We start from the raw sequence: 18,070 nt of genomic DNA on the forward strand, positions 1-18,070 counted from the left end.
AATCGGGTGATAGGGCAAGAAACCCAGCCTCCGTCCTTCAAAAAACACGGAGAGAGGCAGCTTTGGGGAGCAGGAAGCAGAGTACTTTTTTGAGAATTCAAAACCCACATTCCCACTAGCTGTTTCTGTTTAGAACACATGATCAGAAAACATCAGGCTTGAAGGCCTTGCTATTCAAAAGTTTGGTCCATGGCCCAGCAGCAGTGACCCCACCAGAGTAAAATGCAGAATCTCAGACTCACCCCAGACCTACTGCCTCTGGAGCAGGAAGGCGGGAGGCTGAGGCTCTGACGTGTACACCGAGAGAGACGAAAGGCTCTCACCTGGGGTTTGCTTTGGGGGTTTAGGAGAAATGACTGTTCTAACTGGGCACAAGAGCAGTATTTCTGGTAAATAACAAGGATATGTCTTCACGTGCAGCATATCCTCTCATTACCTCTCACATCTGCTCATAGCCAAAGCAAGTTATTGCTTTAATTTTGAATGCCCTCTTAACAGAGATTGATGCCCCTGTAATACAGATATGATTTATAAGCTGAAGACATCTGTTACAGCCGAGTCTTGGGAAAGCCAGGAGGAATATAAGAGACCTACCCTCCTGCCGTAATCCTATCCCAACCTAAGCAAGTAGCACTGGGTCTCCACAGCCCAGCCCAGAGGCTGTGGGCTGAATTCTTTGCATAGCTGGGATCATGTGCCATGATGTTCTGGACTGGGGCACTACATACAAGTGAGAATTCATATTATGCAGGCCCATCCTATATTCTCTCAAGCAGGCTCGATGGCTGACCCCAAATGACCACGATAGATTATGTCCACCGAGACTGGCGCCATGGCCCACCCTGGAAGACAGCTTTATCATGGCTTCCTGATGCTTGGGGCCTTGTCCGGAGTCACTGCTGCTGAAATGATATTTGCACATCTCTATGGGTTGATGAGATTAAGAGCATAAGAGAATTAGGAAGTTACACTTTTGAGCATACGTTTTTGCCCTTTAATAAACAGTCCATTTATGACATAAACCAGTTTTGAGGGAGCTAATAAAAAACTTTATGTGCTTTTTTCGAAGACCAAGTATTTGAAATGCTGAATTGGTAGTATTTTTAAAGCTGAGCCCAACTTGAGTCAGGCTATGTAGATTCAAGTACAGGGTACCGCTCACGAGCCAACCCTATGTATGACCTTGGCTAAAACCACCGCATCTCTGAGTCAGTGTGTCACCTGTAAAGTGTAGACACATCCTCTGCTTGTCCCCCAAAGCTGTCCCTCTGACTTGCATCAAAGGAGATTATGAGTGGAGCAACCTGCACATAGTGAGACCCCATGCAATAGAAACCAGGGCCCATGCCAAGATAAAAAAGACCTACATTCCTCCCACCCAAGGCTGAGTTACTCCATGCATCCAGAGGACCAAAGTGATGTGGGCCCTTCTTTTTCTTCGGCACAGAAACTGCTTCCCCAAACAGACGGCCGCCCAGGTAACCCTCAAAGCCATCTCAGCCCATTTCGACGACTCAAGTGCATCCTCGTTGAAGAACGTCTACTTCCTGCTCTTCGACAGCGAGAGCATCGGCATCTACGTGCAGGAGATGGCCAAGCTCGACACCAAGTAGCCGCCTCAGCCACGGCTGCACTTTGCAACAGGAGTCGGAGGAAAATCAAAGTCGTAGGAGTTGGTTTTGTTTTTTAAAAGGAAAGAGGAAGGGTGCCGCAGGGGAGTGGAGGGCAGCTGAAGGGAAGCGGGTGGCAAAGGCTGCAGGAGCAGGTCCCGCCTACAGAAGGAGCCCTTTGCATTTTATATTGTTAAAAAGATCCTCAATCCTAAAAACCAGGTCTCCACGAGGGGTCTTTCCATGTGTTTTCCCCCTGTTGTTTTAGAACTTTTTAAAAAAACAGACTTCGTTTTAGATTTATAGCACTGACTTTTACACACACACACACACACACACACACACACACACACACACGCACACAGTCTTTCAAAATTCTTAAGTCTTCTATTTCTCCTTTTACAAGGGAGGAGGGCATAAACGTGACTTGGGCTTTGTTGGCTGTCTGTATTCAGTGATGGGGAGAAGAAAATTAGAAAGGCATCTCACTGGTGCTTTTCTTTTGTTTTAGTGCCCCCACCCCACCCCTTTAATATCTGTAACTACTCTTTAAAAGGTTTTACTTCAGACTTTTTTCTGTTTTGTTTTGTTTTTTTAAGAAAAAGAAAATGAAACGAAAAAAATAAAAGATCCAGTGTCTTTCTTACAACATATTCTTTTATTGCGACATTTTCCCCAGTTTGGAAAACTGTCCTCATGAGTGGACACGTCTAGGATGTTATAAATAGAACAAGGCCTGTCTCCAATGGCTGAGACTCCCACCATGCTAGGTCCCAGGGCAGGGAGCACAACATGGCCTGTTTCTCAGGTGGCAGGTCCTGATTCCAGAAGTGAGGCCTGGTTGGCCGTGGTCCACAGGAACACTGCCCTGGGCGGAGCTCCGGCGGGACAGCCATCCTTGGAAGGCAATGTCTCACTCAGGCCTGGGCCACAGCCCAGATGGGATAGACTGAGAACCCCAGTGAGGCTGGTGCCCAAGGACTCTGGCCAAGTACCCAGAGGCCACCATCAAAAATGGGCAGAGAGGAGGAGGGTTGGCAGGGTCAGGGCCTGAGTTTATTCAGATGAATTTATCAACCACTTCTGCTGTAGAGAGTTAACTTACGTGGTCCGAAATGGACTCCTCCAGATTGGAAGTTCCCCCACAAATAGAGGAGTCATTCATATACCTTAGCACTGCTGGTGGCAGGCATTACTGCCACATGGCTGGGCCTCCAGATAAGTGACATTAAGGTTGGCCAGGCAACCAGAAGCACAAACTGCAAAGGTTCCCACAGGGTCCCCCAACATCAGCTGGAGCTTTGTCACATAAATTTGCCCATGCCAACAGCCTGAAAGCATGCAGGGGTTCACCTGCTAACCCCCACCTCCCACCCCCCAGCTAACCCCCCACCTCAGCTGCTCCATGAATATCAATCAGATGGCAACCCACCTAAAGGTGACATTAGCTCAGCTGCCTTTTCTTAAACATTTCTAGAGGCTGGCAGGCCAAGCTTCAGTCTTAACTCCTGATAGCTTTGTAAAAACTCACTCTGTTAGGATGCACTAACCAGAAGGGAAATTTTTCTCTCTTCTTAAATATAACATAGGATATAATCAGAATCTAAAAATAGAAATATAGAAAGTTTCATGAAGATTAAAGACTAGGGACTAACAGTTTAAAATCAGGCTCCTATTAACAACCTGGTGTTATAGGATGTATTGGCTTCCCTAGCACCTGAACAAAGGGAGAATTTGGGGTGCAGGCCACCTCCACCCCAGCTTCCCTTTCTTACCTGGTCTCACTTTGTAGGCCTTCCTTCCTGCCCTTACAGACAGGATTCCATGCCAGAAGACCCCGCTCTCCACCCTACACTGAGAGCTCTGAATGCCACACCCCATGTGCACAGGCACACGTATATCCTGGGAGGCCAACTGTGCCCTCCCCAGGACCAAGTGAAGCATTCAGCCAGCATGCAGCAAGCAGACCTTTCCAAACCCAGAAAGAATCCTCTAGGGGGTGTCTTTTTAAAAATTTCTATCTCTGTCTCTCCATTTTTGGTTTTCTGTAAGTTGTGTTTCTAGTCAGGACATCACTGGCATCTTATCCCAGAAAAAGAGCTTTTGCCCTTTGGCACTTGTCAGATGAGCACCATTTGTCAAGCAATCCATTCACCTGGCAGTGGCAGTACCTCATCTCCCGCCCAGCCTCTCCATCAGGGCGGAGACTGCCGCATGGTTTTCCAGCTTGTGGAGACAAACAGGTCCCGGCTCTTGGTCAGCCGGACCATGAACCGTCCCACGTAGAAGCCACCAATCTGGCCCACACCGTCATTTCTCCCCATGGCCAGGAGGAAGGTCAATGCACCTGTGGAGCAGAGGCACAAACTAGAATCTTGTTCACCATTCATGGGCCTGCAATTCCAAGATTTATTTATTAATTCCCAAAATAGTGTTAAAGTGCTCTACAGGGGTGTTCTGTCACCAGCTTTGAAAGTTTGTCCTAGCGGTCAGTTACCTCAAAGCCCACAAAGGCTTCGCCATGTCTAACCCCAACTCTCTAAACGATGAAGCATGTGGGGCTCCCTTACCCGGCTTGTAGGTCTTGAGGGGCCTCTGTTTGATGGAGTTGACGATGTTGGCCACGGCGACGCTGGCATGGAGACCAGCATGATAGGCCATCTTGGGCTCCTTCACATCAGCACAGTCACCGATAGCATAGATGTGGTTGCAGCCCTCCACCTGGAGGTACTCATTCACCCTCAGGGTGCCGTTGCTGGCCAGCTGGCTATCTGCCAGGAAAAACCAACACGAAACCAAGATCCTGAGCTGCTGTGCTAAGTGGCCCCAGAACGCGGTGAAAAGAAGCTCCAGTGCTGCTCAAAGCACCCTCCAAAGGCTGCCCTCCACAAGCAAGCCTCCCACCTAATTCCTCTGTGCCCAAAGTCCCTACCTCAGAACTCTTCCTGCAAAGGTAAGGTTCCTTTTCCAGGGTGAAAACTGGTCAGAAATACAGCAAGTGTCATTTTACATAATATGCATACCTCTGTTAAGTTTAACTTACGGTGATTAAGTTTACAATTTAGCCAAGTCTTGAATTTTCTTTTGAACATGGATCAGATTTTGTAAATGAATGCAGGGCTTTTATAAATAATAAACTTTTCATTTTAAGGTACTTTGAAAATATGACATTAGGACAATTAGGTGTTAAATTCTGGGATCTCTCCATTATAAGCCCCCAATCCCACCCCTACACCTGGCCTGGACTAACTTCCTTCCTCTGGGATTAGAGAAGTCTTTTCTGCAGGGCACAAAGCATAAGCAACTTGTGCTCGGGAATAAATGATGGGGACACAACAACCATGGAGCCTGACAAGGAGCCACTGAGTCTCCAGCTCACACATGGAGGCCATCAGTCCACCTGCTCTCCAGTTAGCTAGATAGTTCAATACTGAGCTTTAAGAGCATGAGGCCACACTGCTGCCCCCATTCCCCAGTGGTTGTTCCAAGCTCAAGTGGCCAAACGTCTGGATCAGGGGTTGAGGAGAGCAGCACACCTGTAAACAGAGAAAGATCTGACCCTGAATTTCCTCTGCATGTGTTCCAAGGAATGAAACAGAAAATGGATCTTTTTCATCTCTCTGAAACCTGTTCTCACCTCTCACCACTAGGGAGCGGGCCCTAATTTTGGAAAATTCTGGTCACTTTGGGCATTTTGGGCTAAGTCATCATCGTCGCAGCTGAGAAGAACACGGCAAGAGTGGACCAGAATCTTCGATTAAAATTTGGATGTCATCATTCAGAAGAGACATGAACTGCTGGGATAGACGTGGAAGGCAGGGTGGTACCGATTCCTCGGGGAGAGGCCTGTGGGGCCTTCTTGGGAGGCTGGGGAGTGAGGTGACTATCTGGGGAGAGGGCAACAGCGCAGACTCCTGCTTACCAAACGTACTGTGGTAGGCAAAGCTGTTGATCTTGATACCACTGCAGATAATCACCAGGTTGGTGGCCATCTCTGTGCCTTTGTCCGTCCGCACGTTGATGCACTCTCGATATTCATTGAGAGGCAGCTCCTCCAGGTTGTTCACCCGCTCACCTGTCGAGGGAGGTCTGTGACCAGAAGGCTGGCAGAGGATGGCCTCTTAATCAAGGCTGGGGTCCAAGTGAAGGCAAACCTGGGGAAGGCTAGAGACCCACAGGAAAGGCCTAGACATTGTGGCCCAACTAGGCAATGACTCTCATTCCCTCCTTCCCTCCCTGCCCCTCTCCCAGTCCACTCTGATGCCCCAAGAAGCACGATCTGGACAACTGGTCTCAAGGGATCCAATGGGAAGAAAGTTCCAAGAAGCAATTTGAGGCTGAGTTTCCCAAGTTCTGGGGAAAGCTATTTGAAGAAGACTTCCAACACTCCTCCCTGGCTGTCAGCTATCCCGTCCTGACCAGACAGGATGAGGCAGGCACGCCAACAAAGGCAAGGCAAGGAAGGTCAAGAAGCCAGTCTACTCTCCTCATTGCCTAGAAGTAAAGGTGGTCACAGTACTACAGAGCGAGGTACAAGGAGACCAAGAGCCAGGATGGGCTTCCTGCAAAAAACAAGGAAGTGGAGCCCCACGAGTGTAGCGGTCACACCACTGGAGTTAGAGTCCCACTCTCTAACAGGCTGGGTGGTTCTCTTCCCTCCTGCCCTGGATGAAAGCCACATTCTTCATCACCCTCAAAATAAACCCCAAAAAAACCTATTCTCCCCACTGCAGAGGCATCATAATTTAGGTCAAATCCTTTAGATGATTTTTAAGTCATTCAACAAATGGGTGCTTCCTGCACAGTGTCTAAAGCAATTGCCTCTGCAGACAGTGCTGCCTCCGCAACATGGAAATCCTATAAGTATCGGGGCCTCTGCCCTGCCCAAGGACAGACACAACCTCTAGCTGAACAAAAGGGCTCAAATGGGCTTTGATGCTCAACCTCAGGACACAGAGCGAGCCGGGGACAGCAACCGAACCAGGGAGCCCAGTCTCACTAAGCCAAGGAGAAGGGCAGCACAGGGAGGGACTTGCGCGTACTCAGCAACAACTGCACGCCTTTCCGGAGCAGGATCTCCTTCACTTCCTGCCGGACACAGGGCAGAAGCTCCTTGTCAGCGAGGGCCACTTGGGAGTGAATGAGAGTAACCTGGGGACAGACAACCACAGGACAGAGAAGGAACCACTGGGTCTCCTGCTCACATGAAAAGGCTTAAAAACACATCAGTCCATCTTCTCCACCTCCTTCCCTACCTCCAGTTTACAGGATAGGGAACAGAGGCCCAAGTGAAGTAATTTGCCCAACACCAGAGCCAGTAAACTGACGAAGAGCTTGGCTGGAGCCTCATCTCCTGCTCTAGGACGCTCAGAATGCGCCAGTGCTCCACAACCCACCCCAGGGCCACGCAGAAAGCTATCTTCAAGCATCCTTGGGCACTTACGACTATACAGTCTATATATAAGCCACTGGCATTCTAACTGTATATCAGACTGACATTTACATTAAAGCTGGTTCTAAAATTGGCTCTTTCAGGCACATCTACTTGCTTCTGGGTCAGCACAGGAAAGTAGGAGGCAGCCTAGAATGGTATTCAAAGCTCGGATTTTGAAATCAGACTGTCTGAGTTGAAATCCCATCAAGGATACTTATTCAGAAACTGCCTGACAACTCAGTAAGACGAGATCACAGTCCCACTAGTGGGACTTTTTTAATGATGAAAGGAGAAAATGTATATAAAGCACATAACTCAACACATACTGAGTCCTTATGAAAGGGTGACTACCACTGCCCTTATTTGTCTAATGATGAACACATGGAAGTTATACTGAGTTACTTCCCTCTTCGGACTGGTCTTTACCCCATAAATCAAAATTAATAAAATTTCACATCAGTCATAATTTCCAACAATTCATCAGAAAACTGTATAATTAAATTAGCTGTATAGATCTTACTCTTCAACACCAACCTGCCTTTCCCTAGAGAAAAAGATCCAGTCACAGGCTCCATGTTACACTCTGAAGCTCATCTGGCATCAGCTGCCAGCAAGCTGTTGTCCCCAGGACCCATAATTATTAATCATCGCTCAGCCCTCAGCTGAGCTTTTATAGCCTCCCAGGATGTTCTCTTTCTCTCCAGAGTACCAGGCAGGTGCTCTACCCCTCTATTATTAAAAGGAAACAGGGACACTCTTCCGTGGGCAGGAGGTAGTGCTGGCCAGTCTTTCCCCAGTATGCGCAGTGAGGGGCTATACTGCAGGCTTTCCCCATGTGGCTGTCGAGGGCAAAGGCTACCATCTCTTAAGGACCAAAGAAGCTGCTGCTTGCCCTAGACAAAAAAACAACTAGGGGTGCCTTTGACCAAGCTAGTTGTCAGCAAAAGAGGTAATCGAAGTCTACATCTAGACCAGAGGCCAGGACACTGCAGGAAGACACAGGAGTTAACCTTGTATAAGGTGTCTTTCCTGAGCTTGATCCTCCTGGCTGGACCAGAAGGCAGGACCCCTGGATCTCCAGGAAAAATTCCCAGGAGAAGGGACTTTAGGGGATTCCCCAATACAGAAATCAGGAGATGGGAAACACGCACTCCCACTTTATATTAAGGGAGTTCTGCCTCCCAGGACCTGAGCAAATTCCTAATTTTCCTTAGACAACACAGAAATAAGCTGACTACTAAGAGGTCAAAGTCAAGGCCGCTTGCCCACCTCCTTCTCAGGATACTCTGTTTTAATCTCTGCTGCCATCTCCACTCCTGCAGAGCCTCCTCCCACCACCACGATGGACTGTGAGCACTGGACCTAGAACAGAAGGAAATGTAAAGCACCCTCAAACCCAGCCTGCCTCATGGGTCAGCCTAGGGTGGGGGTTCCTTGGCCAAAGATGAGAGTGGAGAACCCATTTCAAATTCGAGGTCTAAATGTACTTTTTCAGGGCCAGGCACTTGCTGAGAGTCTCCCCACATTTTCTTACTCAATTCTCACAACTGCCCCAAGAGGCAAGTATCACTACCTGCCCTCCTTCCCCAGGACCATGGATGGCCCAGGTCTGAGTTCAAAGCCTGTTTCCTACCCTCTGCCCTGTCTGCTCCCCCCAGGCTTCTCAGGTGTTTTGCAGAGAGGAAAAGACCTGGCCTTACTCATGTGGCAGCACTGACCTTGGGATCCCTCTCAGGGTCTCCACTTCAATATAGATAGACTCATCCTGTCCACCTCCCAGGATCGCTGTGAAAGCTGAATGACGTCATGGATCCAAGCCTGCTCTATAAGTCACAAGGCCTGTGCAACTGGAAGCTCCAAGAGAGGAGTCAGGGACACGCCAAGAGATATGTGAGCAGGTCTCGTTGCTCATGTACAGGCTTTGATAACAGATCTAAAGGTCTCTTCCCAGGAATCTCTTTCTAATAACTCTCCGTCTTTATAACCACTGTCACAGCCCCAAATACCCCCTGGGGTCTCCCTGCTGCAGCCCTAAATCTCCACGGCTGTTCTGTTCTTCCAGAGGCCACCCTCTTCCCTCACTGCTCTGCCTCTGGTTACAGGGCAGCTCACCTGCTTCACCATGTTCTCGTAGGCCTGAATGGCTTCCTGCTGGCTGCAAACTTTATTCAACTTGCCGGGGAAGAGCCCAGTGCTGCCTGTGGCCAGGATAAGATGTGAGAAGGGCAGGGCCTGTGAGAGGCAAGGAAAAGGAAGGTGAGGGCAGGCCTGAGCTTCTACATCTAATCCCAGGCCCACAGGGCAAGGAGCACTGAGTGGCGAGGCCCCTCTGGGCACTCCGAGGCAGCCCTCCATGGAAGGGAGCAAAACCATCACTCTGGTTAGGCCATGGAATGGCACCAGAACCTGGAAATACCTTAGAAAGCAGATTTTACCTCCTGCCAGAGCCACCAACACGGAAATGGGAGGAGTGAGCTCACCACTGCAGGGGGCAGGTGAGTAGGAGATAGGAAACTATTTATAGGAATAAACAGGTTTCGAGCTTCCAATATGGAATTAGTTTAGAATCTCCTAGGTATTTTAGAAGAAACTACTTTCTGTCCCTGACCCTTCCTCCCAAAATAAAAAGGAAGAAAAGGGAGAGAGAAATAAAAGTCCTGTTTGGAGCCTAAATATATAAAGTTGACAAAACTGCATGCTCTGATGGGTAGAAGACCAGAGGGCCTGTATCCCTCTCAGCCCCCACTTTCCTCATGGAGGCCTGAGATGCCCTCATGGACCCTTCCACAGCTCTGAAAAGCTTGGCCCAAAACCACAGGGCAAAGAGACTCTCAGTAATCTTTCCAACTGGGAGATTCCCCCAGCCCGAAAATTAATTCAAGGAAGACTGATTCACACTAAAACGTATAACTCACTGAGAAAAGGAATTGTGTCCACTTTTTTAATCCACCCAACCACCCCACCGCCCCCCCGCCTCTCTGCCAAACCTTTAGCTTTGAATAGAGTAGAGGGCCAGGCTGGAGGTGACCCTCAATATGATGAGTGAGCTGGTGGCAGCTCACTGATGGAGCTCTCCTCACTGTAATTATAAACCAGGCACCGTGCTACACATTTGGGCTGAAGAATCCAGGAGTGAAGAAAACCTCTGCCCCCATGACTTCCTTTTCCAGGGATATAGATCACATTTGTGCCTGCCCTCTGATTCTAGCTAGCAAGGAGGGCTCCCTGTGCTGGCCAGGCCTGGGGCTGGTCCAAAACACTGGCTTTCAGAATGTGGGCTCAGTGAAACTACCTGGGTTGAAATCTTAGCTGAGTCTCTTCCCAGCTGTGGGATCCTAGACAAGCCACTTACCCCCTTGGTAAAGTAAGGCCATACCACCTCCCTCACAGTCATGGTGGGCATTAAATGAAATTACATCAGGCTTAAGACAGTGTCTAGCATACAGGAAAAGCTCAAGAAATATCTGCCACCACACTTGTGGCTGCTGTGGTCAGGCCTTTGCTTAAGAGGAAGCTGTTATCTGACCAGCATCAGGTAGGGGGGATACTTGGGGACCATAGAGGACTCTCTAAATCCTTGAAGAGACCCACCCAGGTCTCCTCCCACCAACAGCCACGTCCTCCTGAAGCAGCTGATGGACAGATCAGCCCCTGTGCTCACCTCACCATTCTCCAGCAGCACCATCTGTTTCTTCAGGTCAATCTCAACCACCAGGCCCTGTCGGAAGCTTTCCTTGAAGCTCACAGAGTAGGAAATGAAAGTCTTTTTGGCAAACCCTGGGGAGTGGGTGGACACAAAATAGGTCACAATGTAAAACTGGGCTGCCCACAGGAGGCCAGATAACTCAGAACCTTTCCTGAGCTACATACCAACAGGGGTGCCCTTGGCCAAAGAGCTGAACCAGCGCCGTACCCGAGGTATCCACCACCCCGCAAGATGCCAATCTGGGCCTCATGTCCTCAGGGAAGCTCAAGCTCTTATTTCTGGGGCCTTGAGATAGTAGCTGCTTAAGGCCAGTGACCTTAACCACCCCCAGACCCACAGCATGACAAGACCACCCCCGCCAAGAAAGCCCCAGAAATAAGTCCATTACCATTCTCCACGGAGGCCCGGAGGGCTGCCACGTTGTGGTGAAAGGAGTCCTTCATGTCCACCAGCATGAAGGAGATGTTCAGTGCCTGCAGCTGGCTGGCAGCAGCAATCCCACCAAAGCCCCCGCCCACGATCACCACGTGCACGCCTTTCATGTCCACTGAGACCTGGGACCCCATCTCAAACCAGGCACTGCTGGGATAGGAGAGACCACACTGGAGTCAAGGGGGACTTGAGGCTAGGAGGACAGGGGCGAGCACACAGCAAGGAAGGCCTCAAATGCCAAGGCTTGATCTTTTTAATTATGTAATCGTCCATTAACAAAATTCCAATTTTGTAAAATTTGAATTAAATTCCAAAGTAATGAAGGGTATCATAATTCCATCCCACCCCCTAACCACCCAGTTCCCTCCTCCAAGGCATCCCCTGTTACCAAGTTTATATGAATCCTTCCAGACATATTCTGGATATAATCAATTATATTTAGCACACATTAAACTATTCTGCACCTTTTTTTCACTCAATATATTTGCTCACTCAACAACATACATTAATTGAGCTCCTGTTCTTTGACATGAGATCCTATGGTCAGAGAGAAAGACAGATAGGGTACCTAACCTTGTAAAGGCGGGGCTTACAAACTCAAAGGGCCAGGTGATGTGGGAAGCTGGTGAGGTGCACAGTAATAGAAATAGTAGGCACACCTGTGGGGACTGCAAGCAAGGCCACATCAAAGGAACTAAACAAAATTGATTAAGCCTTGCACTAATCTGTGACCAGATTCTGCTGACTCGCAGGTCACTAGCTTGAGCCCCAGGACTGAAGAGATCAACTAGCAGGTTATGACAATCAGCTTGCAAAACTAGGATGTGGTGTGACCAAGGCCATGACAGTGGGGTGGGGAAGAGTGGCCTGCAGTGGGCAGATCATTCCCCTGAGTATTCCTGAGACAGCGGATGTACACCAGGACTGCTGGGCAACATCCCCCAAGAGACGGTGGGGCAAAAAGAAATACCTGCTGGGGAAGAAACAGTGCTGATTAATGACCAAGAAGGAATGTCTGCTGGCAGGAAAGAGCGTGGGGGAGAAGTTCTGATCATGCAGGCTCCAATGAGAGAGGGGAAACATGGTCCTGCCTGATGGCCAGCCAGGGGAGCTGTCATCAGTGATAGTGCCTGCCGAGGGTGGGGGACCTGGTCTGCAGGCCGAGTGCACCCCAGGCTCACCCTCACACATGGACTGCAGCAGCCTGATCAGCTCCCAGCAAACTGAGAACAAACCTTGGTTGAGTCCCTAAGGAGCTAAATTTCAAGAAACTCTTGGCCAAGAGCTAGACACTGGAGGACATCTGAGGTAGAGGACAGAGCTGCGCTGGGTCACTAGATGCTGAACCGCTGAGCACAGACGAAAAAAGAAGGTGGCAAATCCTGCCTGGACTCCCCCAGCCAGCCTGGGAGGGGTTGTTGGGAGATGCTATCCCTGGTCTGTGCTGGGCTCTAAAAAGAGGCAGAAATAAACCAAGCTGCCAAAGAGAGACACTAAGGAAAGAAGCAAAGCTCACGCTGCACAGAAAGCAGGAAGAGGCCCAACAGCTGCTATAGGCTTCAGAGAGGGGAGGTTCGCAGTGGGGGATGACAGGTTGGGTGGCAAGGAAGGAGGAAGTGGACTCAGGCCAACCTTGAAGGACAGACAGCAAGCTGCCCAAAGGCTTGATGGGGAAGCATGTTCCGGCCCATCTGGAATTTTCTCAGGCAGCACTGCAGGTAGCCGGAAGGCCACCACTCTGTCCTGCATCATCTGTGTGGCCTGAGGCACAACCCCTCCCCTCTCTGGGCCTCCATTTACCCTCTATAATGGTAGGGGACACCCTGAGATGTCCTTGCACACACAGGTTTCCAAGACATGGTGGCCTCAAATCTTCCCACATTTATGAGGGCAGCTTATGGTTGGACCTACAGGCATCATTCTCATTGGTATTCAAATGCCCATTGCCTAACTTGTCCCTGGGGGAGGGAGAACCTGGAGAAGGAGGGTAGATCTGGCACAGGAGAATGGCAGGAATTTAACATCGTTTCCCACTGACTAAGTGGTCCCCAGTGCACTGAGGCTTGGACAGTCTACCCATTTACAGAGGAAGAAACTGAGCCCTCAGCAGGGCTGGGACCAGGACAAGTACACACCAGGCAGTGTCGCCTTTGCTGCTCCAGGCCCTCAGAAAAGTTGTCCAGAGCTTATTCACTGAGTGTTCATCAAGCAGAATCTGCCAACTGAGCCAAAAGGAGAAAATCTCCTGGGAACCAAAACCCAAGAAAACCCAGGGGCCCAGGCAGAATTCAGGAGTGAACACTAGGAGCTGAGCAGAGCCTGGGAATGTGGCAGGTGATAAGGCAGGCAGGCTATGGAAGGAGTATGTCTTACCTGCTCCTTTCAGCATGGCTCCCTCTGTGCTAGCCTGCCCTTGGGGTCAGCAGCTAGCAAGGAGGTCTGAGAAACACCCAGAGGGCTCTGCTTCCAAGCTGGCTGGGCACACGCCAGAGCGGGGTTACACAGCTTGTTAGAGAGAGGGGGTCCACCATGGGTCAGGTCACACTGGACCACCCAGGGAAGCTCAAAGAAGAGCCTTTGTAAATAGCTGGGGGAAGGGCCTTCTCCACAGAGGGAATAGCTTGGGCCAAGAAGTCCAGTGGCAGAAAGGAAGGCTTAGGACAAATTCAGAGAACAAGGTGGGGATGCCAGGAGGGCGAGGGACAGGGGCCAGCATACACAACGCCAGGGCAACATTTGGGCCTACATGTCCAGTTCTAACCACCAGGCCTGCCCTGGGTCCCTCACAGGGTCTCCTTCTCAGGGAGGAGAAAAAGCCCAGCGACTGGAGTGCAAGCCTGATGGGCAGTGGATTGACCAAAGGAGTTGAACCCTTTGGCGCCCCCAGGATCATCACCTGGCTTCCCTAAAGGGTAAACCCTGGCCTGTCCACCTAGGTACACCCTCAACGAAGGCAAATTGCCTCTCTGGAGGTCCAGTGGGGGGGGTCTGAAGTGTGAAGGCACACCAGGTCCATAAGGGGCTAGGTAAGGGGACGGGAGAGGGTTTTATACACCAAGCCACCTGACCCTCTCCTGGAATCTGCTCTTTTCTCTCCTCTACTGACCTCTGACACTCCCACTACAGAATGGGGGGCTGAGAGCTCTCCAGCCGATTGCACCCTTTTTCCTCAGCAGTCTCCCTTGCCCAACACTCCTGGACACAGCTTCTCCCTTGGCTCTTCCAGTGCCAATTCTTGCCTGACCCCTGAGCACAGCTGGACTTTGTCAGACACCTAAACCTTGGGCTTAAGCTATGAACCTGCATTTCCAGCCACACACCTTGTAAGTGCCCAAAAAACATGTGTGCAAATGATGATGTTGAATTATATGTTCTAATGTAGCAGGGGTGTTGGGCCAACAGCCTCAATCAATGGGAGACTCAATCAATGGAAGACTATAGGATACATTGTTATATACCCATACAGTGGAATATTCTGAAGCCATTTATTTTTAGAGTGGATGATTTTTACATGAAAAGTTTGTTCCTGATTTGTCCACACACAGAGAATGCACAAGACCAAGCATGACTCATAATGTAAACTATGGTCTTTGTGTGATTATGTCAATGCATGTTCATCAACTACAATAAGTATATCCCTCTGGTAAGGGATGTTGATAACGGGAGAGGCTCTGCATGTGAGGACAAAAAGCACATGGGAAATCTCTGCACCTTCCCCTTAATTAGCTGTAAACCTGACACTACTCTAAAAAAATTAAGTCTTTAAAAAACGTTTGTCCATGAAAAGGTCAGATAATAGAACAGCATGTACAGCCTAATCCCATTTATGGGCAACCAGATAATGTACTTAGCTACATATACACGCATACATGTAATGAATATAAGAGCTAGCATTCATTACACTTTTACCCATACCTTTGCATTGAATAGGTGTGTTTTTCTCCCCATTTTGGAAAGTCAGTAACTTGCCTAAGTTCAATCCTCAACAGTCTGACAGACCTGCGCCCCAAACCAATATGGTCATAGACGTCGCCAGATGATGTTTTTACTTTCTTCTTTGAGCTTTTTTTTGGTATCGTTTGAAAATTTTTAAACGAGTATATCATTTTTACAGAAATAATAAAGCTTTAAAAACAGGACAGGCCTCCTACCATCTAATTTTTGTAAATTGAGATATTATACATATAAAACTCGCTATTGTAAAGTGTACAATTCAGTGGTTTCTTTCACAAAGTTGTACGATCATCATTATGATCTAATACCAGAACATTTTATTCACCCTAAAAAAAAAAAAACCACATTTATTAGCAGTCACTCCCCATTTCCTCCTCCCTCTAGGCCCTGGCAGCCACTAATCTTTCTGTATCTACTGATTTGCCTATTCCATACCTTTTCTGTCTGGTTTATTTCACTTAGCATGTTTTATAATAATATTCCATTTTATGGAGATACCACATTTTGTTTATCCATTTGTCAGTTGATGTATACTTGGGTTGTTTCCACCTTTTGGCTATCGTAACTAATGCTGCTATAAATATTCGTGTACATGTTTTTGTGTGAAAATATATTTTTAATTTTCTTGAGTATACCTAGGAGAGGAATTGCTGGGTCCTATGGTAACTCTAGATTCAACTTTTTGAGAAACCGCCAAACCCGTCATCTGATTTTTAACTCAACATCAAGCCAAGGGAGAGAGCTGAATCCGCCTAGATTCAGGAAGGTTAGCATAAAAGACGTCCAAGAGAACAAATACTAATTGTCCAGTAACTCCTAAAGAATTTTACTCCTCCCCCAACATAAACACACAATCTTGTTTACCCTGGAATTTTCTCAGTATATCCTGTTTTCTCTATCAAGGACATCCAGTCTCACACCAATGAGAGTCTTCTCTAATAATACAGATTTTAGAAATCTACTGAAAAGCAAGGAAGTTACATTTATGCCAAAGTAGTTGAGAGGTCACACTTCTGAAGACATAGAGCAGGAACCATGTGGGCTTTGATCAAAGCAAGGACACCACCTAGGTTTGCTTTATAGAGGTTACAAATAAAACACGCAGCTGCACCCAGTGTAGATTTCTACAGCCATGTTTCCAGAGTGGCCACCCTGAATGAGAGGCCTGCTAGAGTGATTCCAAGCACCATGAATGTCTCATCTCCACATGGGGGAGGGAGCAGGGGCCACAGCCTCCCTCACTGGACACCAGATGACAGGTTCAGAAGTGGGTATTCCATAGCCAGACCCCCAGGGAACACATGCTGGCTATAACCCAAAAAAGATCAATTTCTAAAAGGGACTCAAAGTCTGAAGAAGAAGCTGTCCTTTCATGCCCAGGAGAGGGCAGCTCTGGGCAGACAGTCTCCGATGTCATACACACTCCTGTACAAAAACTTAGGCCATGAAACTTGTACTTTTTCCTGGGATCCAGTCACTTTGTGGTTCCCGTAACACCCCCATTATCTGTCCACTGTGTCTGGACCCTGGCTTCTTCATTTCACCACCAGCTAAAGACCAGGCTGGCCCTGGAATACACTTCCTTTGCACAGCTCCACCACTTAATCACTGGGTAGTCCTGAGTAAGGCAAGCCCAAGGAAGGGAGGCAAGTCTCCCCTGAAATGGAGGCCCTCCAGATGTGGGGTTACACACAGTGTCCTCAAGGGCCTTCTCTCTAGGTGCTGGGGTGAGGGCAGGTGGGGTCTGAGAGCTTAGGGCTTGCATACCCGCACACATTAGAACCTAAGCAGGCCTTCTTGATATTTTACACATTTACTTATTTTACCAGTCGGCCTTTGAACACAAGATATATACCCGGGATGCCTGGAAGCCTCTCTCTAAACTGTCTGACCCTCTACCCTGTGTCTGTCCTCCTCTGGGATCATCAGCTTCCAAGAGCCTCTTCTGGCCCAACCCTCAAGGTATACCCAAGGGTCAAAGGGACCCTCGAAGGAGAAAGGTACGGTGTGTTTAGTGGGTGGTGTTGGAAGGAAAGCGCCCACCATCATCTCCAATAAGCAGTTCCCGGTGATTTCTGGAGTCCTGGGCTTCCTAGAACATTCCCACCCGAGTTAATTCGGCACCCACTAGCTTTTGTCCTCACGAAACCTGGGGCTTCGTGGAGGTATGAAGTGGACCTCTTAGTGCACCCAGAGCCAGTGAGCACTTGGGTAACACAGATATTTCCTTCCTAGAGACAGAGGCTTTCCTCCTGACCTGTGACACCAGCTTCCAGCCCGCAGCGACTCTCGGAGCACCCCCATGACAGGAGAGGAGGAAACAGGGTAATCCGTCTTACCTGGGAAGACTTAGCCGGACTTTCAGGGAGCAGACGGCAAGGGGCGAGTTTGCCCTGGCTTCTCCGGAAGTAAACCTCCTTGTTGTGTTTTAGGGGAACAAGGGTGGTGCAGGCCCGAGCCCCGTATCCCAAAGACGACAGCCCCTTCTTCCCAAGGCCGCACTCGGGCCCACCAAACTCCGACGCTGTCCGTTGCTTTTTCCAGGCCCTGATGCGCCCTTGTTCCGGGCGTCTGTGAAGCCCGGCAGGCGCGAGGGACCTCGAAAGCCCGACGAGCACGTCACCTCACACGCCAGCTGCCTCCCACTGCCACGTCGCTCCGCCCGGCGCCTCCGGTCGCGGCGGGGCCCCGAGGCCCCTCCGGGCCAGCGTGATTCAGCTGCCCGCCCCCGGCCCCGCCCCCGGCCGACCCCCGCCCCCCTCCTTCCGGAGACTGCGGCGGCCGGCGCGCTCCCTGTCGGTCCGCGAGTGGGTGGGAACGGCCCTAACCTTGAAACAGATGACCCCTAAGGTCGACGCCCGCTGCGCTGCGCTGCGCAGGACTCTCGGACAGGAGAGTTCAAAATCCGGCCCGACTTTCTGCCAGACACCTTTA

General features: G+C 49.5%; 2 protein-coding genes across 9 annotated transcripts in view; one reads left to right on the top strand and one right to left on the bottom strand.

Annotated features, from left to right (window-relative positions):
• The window catches only part of MACROH2A2 (macroH2A.2 histone), a 45,470-nt gene extending 43,232 nt beyond the window's left edge, over positions 1–2,238 (top strand). For both annotated transcript variants that reach the window (XM_039872013.1, XM_039872012.1), the window contains one exon: positions 1,448–2,238. In XM_039872013.1, the coding sequence (XP_039727947.1) occupies positions 1,448–1,613 (166 nt within the window). In that variant the 3' untranslated portion in view covers positions 1,614–2,238. The remainder of the gene's footprint in view (positions 1–1,447) is intronic.
• An 11-nt stretch (positions 2,239–2,249) lies between these two features.
• Positions 2,250–17,837, bottom strand: AIFM2 (AIF family member 2, ferroptosis suppressor). Of its 7 annotated transcripts, none has more exons than XM_039872008.1 (10): positions 17,476–17,835; positions 11,139–11,332; positions 10,706–10,821; positions 9,157–9,276; positions 8,314–8,406; positions 6,653–6,761; positions 5,533–5,685; positions 4,181–4,381; positions 3,782–3,957; positions 2,250–2,507 (listed from the first exon to the last, which is right to left on the bottom strand). In XM_039872008.1, the coding sequence occupies exons 2-9, from the start codon at positions 11,314–11,316 to the stop codon at positions 3,806–3,808; spliced, it is 1,122 nt and encodes a 373-aa protein (XP_039727942.1). In that variant the 5' UTR covers positions 11,317–11,332; positions 17,476–17,835; the 3' UTR covers positions 2,250–2,507; positions 3,782–3,805. The 7 variants fall into 7 exon arrangements, with proteins under 7 accessions (XP_039727942.1, XP_039727943.1, XP_039727944.1 ...); XM_039872009.1 differs by having other exon boundaries at positions 2,250–3,213; XM_039872010.1 differs by having other exon boundaries at positions 3,766–3,957.
• Between the last annotated feature and the right edge of the window lie 233 nt (positions 17,838–18,070).

Source organism: Pteropus medius, unplaced genomic scaffold, assembly GCF_902729225.1.
Source record: "Pteropus medius unplaced genomic scaffold, Ma_sr-lr_union100, whole genome shotgun sequence".
NCBI classification, from domain to species: Eukaryota; Metazoa; Chordata; class Mammalia; order Chiroptera; family Pteropodidae; genus Pteropus; species Pteropus medius.

Excerpts from the sequence above, each read along its gene's own strand:
- AIFM2 (XM_039872006.1), bottom strand. The coding sequence starts at position 11,316 with ATGGGGTCCCAGGTCTCAGTGGACATGAAAGGCGTGCACGTGGTGATC. Across the intron at positions 10,822-11,138 it reads CCGGGCCTCCGTGGAGAATG|GGTTTGCCAAAAAGACTTTC; the intron begins GTAATGGACTTA and ends CCCACTCCCCAG. Across the intron at positions 9,277-10,705 it reads TGCTGCTGGAGAATGGTGAG|GCCCTGCCCTTCTCACATCT; the intron begins GTGAGCACAGGG and ends TGCCTCTCACAG.